Source organism: Agelaius phoeniceus, chromosome Z (assembly GCF_051311805.1).
Source record: "Agelaius phoeniceus isolate bAgePho1 chromosome Z, bAgePho1.hap1, whole genome shotgun sequence".
NCBI lineage: Eukaryota > Metazoa > Chordata > Aves > Passeriformes > Icteridae > Agelaius > Agelaius phoeniceus.
The window spans coordinates 16,691,258-16,703,888 of record NC_135303.1 but is presented as its reverse complement, the minus strand read 5'-3'; the positions used below and the strand labels follow the sequence as shown (position 1 = coordinate 16,703,888).

Genomic DNA, 12,631 nt, shown 5'->3' with positions numbered 1-12,631 from the left:
GTACTATATTTTCAATAAACTTTCTACGAAGTTTTTGCTGAATATCACCAACAAGCAGGGATTTATCTGATTAAGTATGCAAGGGAAAAATAAGAGCAAAAGAAGTTTTCACTTCCATTTCTAGTCTTATCTTCACTGACATTCTAAAATAGAAATTGCCTGTTTAAAGTTCTTTTATTTCCTTTCCTTGGCTTCTCTGGAGCTTTAACTAGTTGTTGTGAATATGTAAGATTTGGTCATCTCAGGTTTGTAAGGCAACCTCTGCAGCCAGGTAAAAATAATGCAAATATGAAACTTTGGAATGTACAAAATTTGTAAAATATTGAGATAAAATACCTTTGGTTCCTACTGGCATGACATTGAAATAAAATTTCCGGAAGAAATCTTTTGCAATGCAGTCCAAGACAAAGATGCTAGCTGTTCTTTCTTCCAGCAATAGTTTGAGAGAAATAGATTTAAAATAGAAAGAGGGATTTGGGATACAAGTTGGAGAAAGCAAGACATACAGGTCATAAAATAATGTGGAAAAGGAGGCCTGCAAAAGGCTGTCTGCCTCTCCATATGCAAAGAGATACTGAATAAATAAGAGCAACTTGCTAAAGTAGTAACTAATTTCTTTTTTCCAAACTGTATTGTTCAAACAGCAAGGGCTAACACAGAATTTTTGTAAAATTAGGTGTCATCATAATTTTGAAAGATTATTGTTTATAAAAACAGCAAGTATATCTATCAATGGAAGAAAATTAATGGATGACCAAAATTTTCCAAAAGTAATTGAAAGGGCAGTCTAGAGATTGAAATTTTCTGTGTAATTACTGGAAGTATAAAGTAAGTGAGTTTCAAAATTTAGACATGATAGTATGTTAACTTGAATCATTCTTTTGTATTTTGCAGAATGAAGAGAAGGCACCAGTCAGTTTTCCATCACTTCTTAGCCATATGACTTCTCTCTTCTTAAATCATCCTGTAATTCCAATGACAACAAATGCAGATTCAGGTGTCCCAGAGCTGATAAGTACTTTTGCTCCACTCATGTCGTCCCTGCCTTGTGACATGCATATAGTCAACCTGAGGACAATCCAAGCAAAGGTAAGGTCAAACCTTTGATTTTTGCAAACATATGATGTAGCTTATTGATATAAGTACTTATATAAGCTTATTGTAAAGTATTTTGTGAACGGGTTTACATGATAGGACAAACTGCAGCGTGATGATGAGCTTTTCTTAATTCTGCAAGAACTGGAGACTTGTGTCTGTTTGAATAACAAGAAATGAAGGGATTGTGTTTTTTCACAACATATTAGTATGCATAATGCAAGATTCTATCTCTGGAGGGGGTACCTTTCAATACGTTCCCAAAGTTTGAGAACCATTCATATACCTCAGCCTTTTCTGTACTAGAAAAATTAAATTTAAGGTCATTAGAGTTTGTTCTGAGTATGTTTTTGATAAAGAATATAGTTTTAAACCCAAATTTTATTGCTAAAATGTTTTTAAGCTTAGTTACAAGATCTAATTTAGCTATTCTAATACCATCTCATTATTGGTTCCTGTGAAAATATTCTCTGGTAAGGAAACCAAAACCAAAGCAAACAAACAAAACCCAAACATCTAGCCAACACCAAAAAACAAACTAACAAACAAAATACCAGCAAAAAATTCAAACAAAAAAAGGATCTTCTGTTCTCAGTGTTTTTCTCTTTCAAAGGAAAGAAAGGTATGTAACCACCAGAATTTAATTTTCCCTTTGATTAACTGAGGGACTGGAACTCATTTTGCATTATTTTCCTGCCAACTGTTCTATAAATTATTTTCAGTTGTCCAGCTACTTTAAAAATGTGATTGTGTTAACTTTAGGTTGTACTGCAGGGCTATTCACCAGTGCTGCTAGCACAGTGCAATCCCTTTTTACTTCTGGCATAGTTAGATACAAACTATTTGTCCCTTTTCCTCTAGAGTCTCCATGATGGCTGGGTTTGTCTGTATTAACATGAGATTATATGATTATATTCTGTTTAATCTGATCTTCATTCTGTTTTAATCTGTATTTTAAAACTTAAGCAATGTTTGCTTTCTCATGCTTTCTGTGTAAGTAGTTCAATCTTGTGTAAGGCCCTTCAGCTGTGACTGATTCTTATTCTGAATTTCAAAGTGGAAGATTTCTTGATTTTATGGGTCTTGTGCCTTTGAAAAGTTAGGAATACCCAGATACTAAATTAAATATTCACATGAAGTGAATATTTCATACTTCGCTGTGTATATTTTCATTTACTTCAACCAGCTCAGCATTACAGGTTGAATTTTGAATTTTGAATTTTAATATTACAAGTTCGGGGCAGACCTTCGTGAACATTTTCCTTCTCTTTTTGCGGTGTAAATCCATCCCCTGGTTTTTATGATCTGTGTATGAAAGCTGTGAAAAGACAGGCTTGCTCAGTGCCTGCTTTCAGAATTCAGTGTTACTACTTCTAAATGGATTCTCTGGTTTTATCTGGGCTGTTCAGGCCCCACTGTCCCAGCTGAAATAGGACTGTTTGAGACTGTGATCTCTCCTCTGTCCTCAGCTGTATGTTTCATTGGTTACTGATCGATGGCTCTTGAGCTGGCAGCATTAATGTGTCCACTTCAAAATGAGAGCTTGCAGCAGTCATAGGATGGGAACACTGTCATTAGAGATACAGAATGTTCTTCCCCACAGCAAAAATGGTGCTATGCCATGCAAATAATTCTGTAAATCTCTCCTCATTTTCTGCTTCCATTCTCTTGCTTCCAAGACTTTGAATGACAGGTGACGTAATTCTGGCTAATTGAAACAATGAATTTTTTTAATGGAAATTTATGCCTCTCCATTGCTTAAACTGTTGAAGTTGATTTTTTTAATCCATTACAATTACAGAGGAGAGGGTACCAAATCAAAATAATTGTTAAGATTTAAGGTAGAAATCAGAAAGAATATTGTTTTTGTTGTAAGACATCTCATCTTGTCATGGAAGAGTCCAGTCCATTGGGATTACACCATTTAAAGATTTTTTTCTTAACAGAACTCCAGCTTTTCAGAGTACAGATATTTTACCTTATGTAAATAAACTGGGATTCAAGATCTAGAACACAGTAGATTTGTCCCTTTTTACTAAGCATAAATACATAAATTTGCCATATTGCCTAAACTTTTCAGCGTGTGTCTATTAGCTTACAGTAATTGAACTTAAAAAGAGTTTAAATGTTTTTTCTTTCATCAAAAGTTTAGAAGCATTGCCCTGGGATACTGGTTATGAGAAAGCCTAACAATTTTTTTTTTTTTTAATTTTCTTATAAGGTCGCATTTTAATTCTCAGAGATCAAAATCAAATCAAACTTTGTCAGCTCTTCTAAGAAAGCTTGTTAGAGATTTAATAGCACAGTCTTTAGGGCTTTTTTGTTGAATAACAGTGCTGTGAAGTTTTACAAGTTTAAGAATGTTGTAACTTGTTGAAAATTGAGGAGATTGTTGCAGGTTTTCATGCAGTTAGCATGGTCATGTTTAGAAGGTGTATTTGGTATAAATTAAGTTCATCCTTGCTAAGATATTCATAAACCTTAAATGTATTTAATCTAATTTGCATAGAGATGATATAAGAACAGGTAGGTTAAAGTAGATGTGGAGGCTGTGACAACTTAATCTTTCACCTGCTTTGATAATGGGTTAGAACAGCTTTATTTTTTTGCAATGGTAAAAAAATATGTGCGTAGTACAAGGTGGAGTACTAAATCATAGATATTTATACTGACCAAAACACTTTTACTCAGCGTATCATTAATTGTGTGTTACCTTTTTGTTCTAAATCTTTTGAATCTTAATAAGGATAATATTTAATTCTAAAAAATTGGGAGATGAAATATTCATGCCATCATTTGAAATGCATACATGCATCTTTTATGCAGATTACTAGAAGATAATTTAAGTGAATTAGAGGAAGTGTTGATACCCATTACTGGCTTGTCATTTCTAACATTAATTTACCCCATAGGAAGTTAGGCTTTTTCAGTATGAATTTTAATGTTTCCCTAATCTGATGTTTAAGCAGACAGTATTATTTTGTGTGCATAAAAATATCTACTTTTATGTGCAACACTGTCACATCAGTGACAATGAAAATCAAGTCAGGTGTTTCATAGTGGCGGGGGGGGGGGGGGAAATATCACAGCTATTACCTCACTTCATTTAGAAAGGGGTACTGCTGTATCAGTAAGCAGGAAAAGAACTTCTTTAGCCATCACTGTTAATAAATACTGGAAACTTTTTTTCATATGCTGAATGTAGGCAGTATTCATAAATTATAAAGTTGATTTTAGGTGATTATAAGCTATTGTTCACAAAATCTTTTGAAGCAGAGTTTTATTTGTGATTTGTAAACTATGCAAAGTTTCTAACTGTTAGTGTTTTACTAAAAAATACCTAATTTCAACTCCAAATACTATTGAATAAATTTTTTACTATTTTAAGTGAGGAACCTAAACCCATAAAGTTTATAATTTTTTTTATTATATGAATGAGTACTTTATACTATGAATTTATTGTACTTTGATTCTTTGTCATGCTGCGTTTCAAAGAAGCTGGTACAAGCTGATCCATGATCACCTTTATGAAAAGAAATTTGGATCTGATAGATTAAGACCTTTTGTTTGGTATACCTTCAGGAGCTAATGCATCACAGAGGGCCTAATTCTTGTTGGCATTGATTTCTCCAAGCACAGATGCATTCTGAAGTACCAGAAATGAACTTAATTCATGGCCAATGCTTTTGTGAAAAAGCACCAGTATAAGAGAAGTAAACCAGAAATAAATCACAGAAAAATAGCCTGAAGAACTGTCATGGCTTTTGATAGAACTGTCTTTTTTATGGTCTTGATATATATATAATAAGATTAAGAGCGGAAGAATGTAAAACAGCAATAATTAAAGAAATAAAGTAATGTATCATATTAAATAAGTGACTACAGTGAGTGTAGGGGTACAGCCACAATAAAGATATTGAGGGGCTGGAACATGTCCAGGGGAGGGTAATGGAGCCAGAGATGGGTGCGGAGCAGCTTACTCTATAATGTCTCTTGAGGCTCAAAAGCACTGAATATCTTAGAGATAAACATTACATTTTTTTATATGTGTACCTCAGTGTACATTTTTCTGGACACCTTAAGCTGAGTTAGAGAGCATTTTTGCTATATGAAAGTTTGTTCAACATAATGCCATTGAATATTTAAAACTGAGTATTGCAGTTAACATAAGATTTCTAATTTGTTTTCTGTTTTGCCATATAATTTTTGTGGGGAACCATTTAATACAGGTATGATAGCTACACTTCAGTCTTGAGTTGTGAGTACATGTGCATCTGATGACCTTTAAATTCAATGACTTATATTTATATTCATTACATTAATATTTATATTCAGTACATTATATGTTTCAACTCTTTGCCATTTACTTCTTTCTGTGTTTAGCTGTATAAAATTTTTTAAAAAGACACGACAGTTCAATCTAGGCTGAACATTTTTTAAGGTGTAAATGTCTCTATCCTCTGTATGATAAGGATAATTTCTTTTATGTCCTAAAATGTCTTCCTGAATGATACTTTGTGAGTAATATTCTGTAGTGTTTGTTTGTAGGTAGATACCAAACCATCTGATGAAGCTGCTCTGATTCTTCACAGAAAGGGATTTGATTGTAAATTTTCAAACAGAGACACGGGTCTGCTCTGTTCTACCACTCAGGGAAAGGTATGGTTATTAATCTGTAGGAATTTTTAAATAAAATTTTAAAATAAGTTTGGGATTTTCTTTTGGGTGGAAGAGTAAATATTGTTTTATTTTCAAACAAGAAGGGTTCAAATCCAAATATTTCTAGTAATTTTGAATATACTAATTAAATTACATTGAAATGTAGTGAGTGACTACTGTCTAAAAAGATCTAAATTATTGCACAGTATTTGATCTATGACATTTAAAAATATTCAAAAACTTTGGCATTAGAATTTCTGGTTCCTGCAAGGAACTGTACAATTTTATGATATTTACTGCTTTTTCTAAATGTAGTTTTTTGTTGGTTTTTTTTTTCCCTCCAGATACAGGTGCATAAACTCTTTACCAAATTCAGAGTGGAAAGTCTTACACCCACATCTTTATCTTTGATGCATTCACCTCCAGATGCCAGAAATATAAGTGAAATAAATATGAGTTCTATGGAGATAAATACGTTCCGGATTCGGCTGAGATTAAATCCTGCTTTCACACTCAGATAAAGAAGAATCTGCAATTGTATCTCCTCTGAGTTTCATGTGCAATAAGAGGCACATTAATGTTATTTCCAGCTTCTGGATACTGTGAGAAAAAGATGCATTCTATAGTTTGCTTTTTTTTTTTTGACCAACACAATGAAAAGCCATTTGCAAGCAACTTTTTTTTGGTTCCGATTTTTTCCCCCCATAAAATAGCAACATCATTATCAGTTAATACAACAAATGAAGAAATTTCTATGGATGTTAACCTCTCAACAGATTAAATCTCAGGTTAAATGCTAATTAATGATGTTTCTGGTGTTTTAATTTCATAAACAGGGGATTAGATTTTAAACAGCCTTCTTTTCCTGATTGTTGATGAATTTATGTGTGAATAACTCAGTGTAAAATGTCCTGATGCAGCTTGGGAAAAAAATGGAATAAAATGTTCCTGTGTAGTAGCTAATGTCCAAATATTTGCAATCACTTATATAAATGACAATAATCTCAATTTATTCCGCAATTAATTTCAGTTTATTCAACACAAAGGGGATTATTAATTGTGGTAAAATGAAAGCCTGCAGTACTTGTGATAAGTGATGGTAGATTTTAATACTTCTACCATTCACCTGAGTTATGTAAATAGGAAAACCTGAACCTACAAAGTAATTTTGCAATGGAATTGTTTAATAAAACTCCCATTTTGTTACTTGACACACTGGGATATGTGCAATTATTCCATTACCATGATGAGAAATGTTCATAATTATCATGAATACAAGATTTTTTATAAAACTCATTTAGATACCAGTGTCCTCTGAAATGAGTTTTCTATTTCAATATTACCATATCAAAATAAATGTGCCTTATTTTTGATATGTCTTGTTACAATTTTGGTGTCTATGTTAATGTTTTCGGGGAAAAGGTAGTTTATATAATACTAAAGCTGTGTATCTCCTATTTGACAATGCTGGCCACACTGATCTATGTACTCCTGCACCAAGTTTGTGCTACCTTATTCTGAACATTTTGACTATTTGAATGTATTAATATGATGTTATAACATGAAACACCAACAAAAAAAGAATTACTGTAGAAGCTAAATTCAGCTGCTTTCAAGAAAATTGCAACTTGATGCAAAGAGTTGATAGTAAGCAAGATAGAGTTTGCAAACCCATCAAAACATGTGCTTGCATGTCACAGACTGTGGTGACCTGTTAATTCCAAATCATGTGCCTATATTTTAAACAACATTTTACAAACTTACAACCTCACTTACATTGCCAGTGTTCATGTTACTGAAGAATGGAGACTTTGCTTTTTCCCATATTAATTCATATTTAGTGCTTAAGCCATCCAAGTGTGGAAAGCATTTCCCTAAGTAGAGCTGCTGTTTACAGTTATATATATATAAACATTCACTTGAGTATGATCCCATTTTATAGTTTTCATTTATTTTCATAGCTCGTTCTTCTATCTCTCGCTTGTGCTCTACTTTTCCATACCCTGTTGCTTATCCTCAATACTAATGCATGAAAAGTCATCATAACTGGTAAAAAGATGTGCTAGCTCTAATATTGCTTCCTGTATTTAGTTTCATCATTGTTGTTCAACAATTATATCAAATATCAAAATCTATCAAATTATTTCATGTAGCTACAGGCTATCTAAAAATAAAATGAAAGTCATACTTAGATTTTATGCATTGTCACAGGTTGGATCTCTGTTGAGATTGTGTAGATTTTCTTAATTCAATCTACTGTGTGTTTTGTAATAATGGGAATACTTTAGTAGGATCTGGTGCAAGTTACATCAAGAATACAGGAATCTCTAACCACAAATGGAAGAATCAGATAAATCCAATAAATGGATGTTTTCATGCAATAAACATGTACTGTAACTTCTTAGAAAAAGTATTTGAAAATGCTGGAATTTGTTGGAACTGAAAGCTTAGTAGACTTGCCAGCAGAAATTTCTCATAACACTTACTTTGTTGCTTCTTCAGAATTAAAATGTTTAAGATACTTTCTTTTATGTGTTCTGTGCAGGAAAACATTCAAAATACTGTTTCAGTCTTGCCAGACAGAAAAGGAAAATTTTGATGCAATAAAATTTTAAAGTGTTTTGCCTCTTGGAATTGCTTTGAAAGGTTTTTCGTACAGCATTGCTTCTTTACTTTTATCATCAGCTGTATAATCACGGTGCCTGAATCTTCCTTAACCAGCAGATGTAATCCTTGTTCCTTTGCTTTTTTTTTTTTTTTTTTGTGTGTGTAATGACAGCTTCAATTTAAGATCTTTTCCTGAAATCCCTTACTAAATCAAAACTCCAGTCAAAGTCTCAAAAAGAATTTTGCTTGAATTGGTTCAGAATGTTGCTGTCAATGAGGTTGTGTTTTCCTTGGGTTGCGTTTTTTGTTGGATTTTTGTTTTGCACAAGTCTTAATGAATTCTTATGTTGTTTCTTTGTGAATTGGCCATATAATTCAATTTTATTATTTTGGGGTATTTTTCTGTTTTTATAGCTGCTGGGTTTGGAGCTATTTGTTAAGAGAAGCAAGCATCTTTACCTTGCCAGTATGATTTTAAGTACAGTGCTGTGTAAGAAATGGTTTAAAACCTTGTAATTACTTTCCATACAAGAGTTGTACCTGTTCTGATTTTATGGTTTGGGGTTTTTTTACGTTCATTTATCTTAATTTTCTTTGTTTTACTTGCTCATATTATCTGAAACAAACTGATTTCAGCTGAAGGTTTTTGATATTTTCTCTTGGAAGGTTTTATATCTTATGGGGATATGTAAAATAAGATCTCTAATAAAAGGTAATGTTATTGTGAGTTGTGGTCAGTGTCATCAATGCCTTGGTTTTAACAAAATAATTTTTTTTTTTTAATGAGAGAAACAACAAACATAACTTCTTTGAAAAGGTTGATATGTCAGTATCTGTTGGGAATGACAGTTATCTGTAGTGAGATCAAAGGTGCAATCTATTTCACAGCTGCTGAAGAGAAGAGGATAGATGCTCACTTCAGAGATGTAAACATGTGAGATTGCACAGTGTGGGAAGGAAATGGGCAGCTCTTTTGCAAAGGAAGTCGTGCACTGACTTAATAGAAAATATTAGAAGGTTTAAAATTCTAGAATTTTTTTTACTTGAATTAATGTTTATCTTTGAAGCATTGGGGAGCAATGAAATGGAAGCTGTTCTTGTAAATTAAAAACCACACCATTAGAAAATAGCAAGTCAAAATAACAGTTCAACTGTAATTAGACTGAACACTTTTTAAAAAAATTATTTAATGCTAATATAATGTTCTCTAATTGTGCAGGGCAAATTGAACAGGCGTAGATGTTTTATGGGTTTGCTTCCCAAAGTGGTGGTGGAGCTTGAACATAATGACTTGCAAAGACAATAAAGTACAAATTTCAGTCAGTGCCTGAGGCTATTTAATGTTTGTCTGGATAGTGTTAACTGTAAATATAAAAGCATATACACACACAAAGTAAATCCACATAATTTTAAAGCTGATGTTTCAAGATAAAACCTGGAAAGCAGCAATGGGTATGGGTCTAATTTAAAGCAGCCCTTCACCATTTTAAGGTCATCCTATTTTGGAATCCATATATATCAGCATGTCCATGTGGATAGAGCATATTCTATTAATTCCAGTAATCAATAATTTATTCTTTTACTATATGAAATTATACTAACTATATTTGATGTATGCCTGTGCATTGTGTTTTAAAAAACATGCAGGATCTCTCTCTATATCTTTACTGATAGTGACACTATTGCTCAGATTAAGTGGGTTATTTGTCTCGTGATGGATTATATATCTCTATGGTAAAATATAAAACATAGAGTCCGTCATTGACTGTTGTTATTTTTGGATAACTATTCTGTTATAATATAACAAATTTCAAAAATCAGCCAAAGGCAATAATTTTGTCTTCTAAAAAGGGAACTTATAAACATAATATATTGTCTAGAATAATCTCAAGTGAATGGAGAATTATTAGGATTTTTCAGACTGTTCCATTACTGACAAAAATTTGTCTGTCCCCAGTTTCTCTGTAAATTAAAATATTAAATTTTGGACCTGTAAGTCTTTCAATATGCATGTTTTAGGAAGGAATAAATATTTAAAGTCTATATTGCATCACCTAATCTTTGTACACCAGAATTCCTGTGGAGCATCAGTAGTGCATGATTTCCATTACTCCCCTTCCTTTAGGTAAATAATTTAATAGCAGTAAGAGTAGTAAGAAAATAATTAATTTTTTTTAAATATCCATAATTTGTATAAAATTATGCTATTTGGGCTGCAAAAGCAAAGACATTTTTAATTACACATGTCAGAGCTTCTGGTTTTCAGTATAGCACATTCTTCCTCTTATGCAGTGCCTGTAAATGTGATGCCCAGTCTACAAAAATCATTCATATTTTGGGTATCAGTAGACTGGAGACTCTGGTCAGAATTTTACCTCCACCATTGCCACTCCTTTTGCATTAGACATCCATCATACAGGCAAGCGAGGGAACAATGGCTTTGCTCCTTTCAAATCATGACATTCAAAGTCTCATGGTCTCCCCAGATAGCTGGTCTATTTTCATTTCTGTCTTAACTTACTTCTTTTGTCTTATCTCCGTTCTTGGCATGCCAGCTAAAAGTGTGGGCATTTGTAGGCTCTGGCACCCACACAGCCTTCCAGCTCTGCCCATTGCACATGATGGAACTCTCTGGAGCTGGGTATCTGCAGTGTCAGCCAGAGCATGGGGTGTGGTAGATTCTTCAAGAATTACATGTTTTAAGTCTACCTCAATGATCATGCAAATGCTGTGCATTTCCAACTTGCCAGAACTGCCTCGCATCACTGGCCTGCTCCTCAGAAATACACATCTTTGTATCTCAAATCCACTTGAACATGGTTCAGTGCCATTCTCCCTTTTTCGCTTCCTCAATTTCATGATATAAAACACTTTGTTTCAGGACCTTTTGGTCATCCTGTAACCTACATTCCAGAAGTCCTGCATATGTTCAGAATGAATAATTACCTGTCTTGCAGTTAAAAATGTCTAATGAAGATAAAATAGATCCTAAGTAAGCTGTGTTGTCTGAATCACTTGCAGTAGTATAGAGACACACAGCTTTGCAAACACAAGATGACCTTTTTTTCACAAAATGCTTTAATACCTGTTACAGTGAAAAGATGTATTATCTGTGTTCTCTTTTGTTTTAAATTATTTAAAACTATTTATTTTATAGGCTAAAACAAACAGTATGAGTTTAATAGAAGCAATTCAGATTGATAGCAATGGTGTCAAAAAATTGAATACAGCTGTCAAACATTCTTAATGGAGCATGCTAGTGAAAGTTCTTCAACCAGATAAAGAGTTAAGGTTTGCATGGCAAAAGGAATTTGTTTGTTTTGACAAACAAATCAGTCCATTTGACTGACCAAATCAGTCTCATTGCTTTTTCTTGTCTATTAGTAAGTGTATATTAGTAAGACTCGGCTAGTATAATGTGGGAAAGAATCTGCAAAAGCTCAAATGGAGCTGTAAGGCAAACTTACTCAAATGGGTTACACAAGGATTCACAAACTATTAGCCTAATTGGTATTCAAATACACAAAATGAGTTGGGAATTTTTATTCATCAAATATTGGGCCTTTGAAAGATAAGTCAAGCGATAATAATTACATTGTGTTGGGTTTTAAAATAGGTAATCAATATGTAATTGCTGATAGGAAAGGTACCTTACAATTTGAATTTTTTTACATTTTTAAAGATACTCTCTGTGCAAAAACTCATGATTTGCAGCTCTTGATAGCTTTCCAGAGAGGAGACATGAGATGTAGCTGAAATAGGAAATCTGTAGTTTGGAAAGTTTTAGTTGTTAAAGCTCTTGCAGATGCAGATGAGAAATGGAACTCTGTTCATTTTCTGAATATTTTTGATAACTCTTACCCAGATGGTAGGATATTTTGCTTTTAATATATGAAACAGTGAATCAAATATGTCCTAGGCAAGAAGGAAAAGTGTTCTGTCCTTGATGCTGAAGAGCATTTCTTGATGATGATATACATTTAATTGGGGAGAAAAAAACAGCTCTTCCAAGATGGGATTCAGAGCATTCTTCTAAATCCAAGAAAAAAAAGTCTGTGTTTAACTGACCTAGCAAGAGTTTAGTAGAGATGTAAGTGTGACAGAAGCACCATATAAATAAGGATCAATAGCTAAAGAAAAGACGAGATATTCCACAGGGCTTTGTCAAAATCTATGTGGAATCTTAGAGCAGCCCTCATAATTTTCCCATGTTTTAATTAAAAAATTAAAAACACCAAAAAAGCCCCCATCTCACCACCCCCAACAGACA

At 33.1% G+C, this 12,631-nt stretch overlaps 1 protein-coding gene across 1 annotated transcript in view; it reads left to right on the top strand.

Annotated features, from left to right (window-relative positions):
* The window catches only part of MAN2A1 (mannosidase alpha class 2A member 1), a 107,242-nt gene extending 98,154 nt beyond the window's left edge, over window positions 1-9,088 (top strand). Inside the window, exons 20-22 of the mRNA XM_054653333.2 lie at window positions 895-1,089; window positions 5,644-5,754; window positions 6,099-9,088. Of these exons, the coding sequence (XP_054509308.2) occupies window positions 895-1,089; window positions 5,644-5,754; window positions 6,099-6,275 (483 nt within the window). The 3' untranslated portion in view covers window positions 6,276-9,088. The remainder of the gene's footprint in view (window positions 1-894; window positions 1,090-5,643; window positions 5,755-6,098) is intronic.
* The last annotated feature ends 3,543 nt before the right edge of the window (window positions 9,089-12,631 follow it).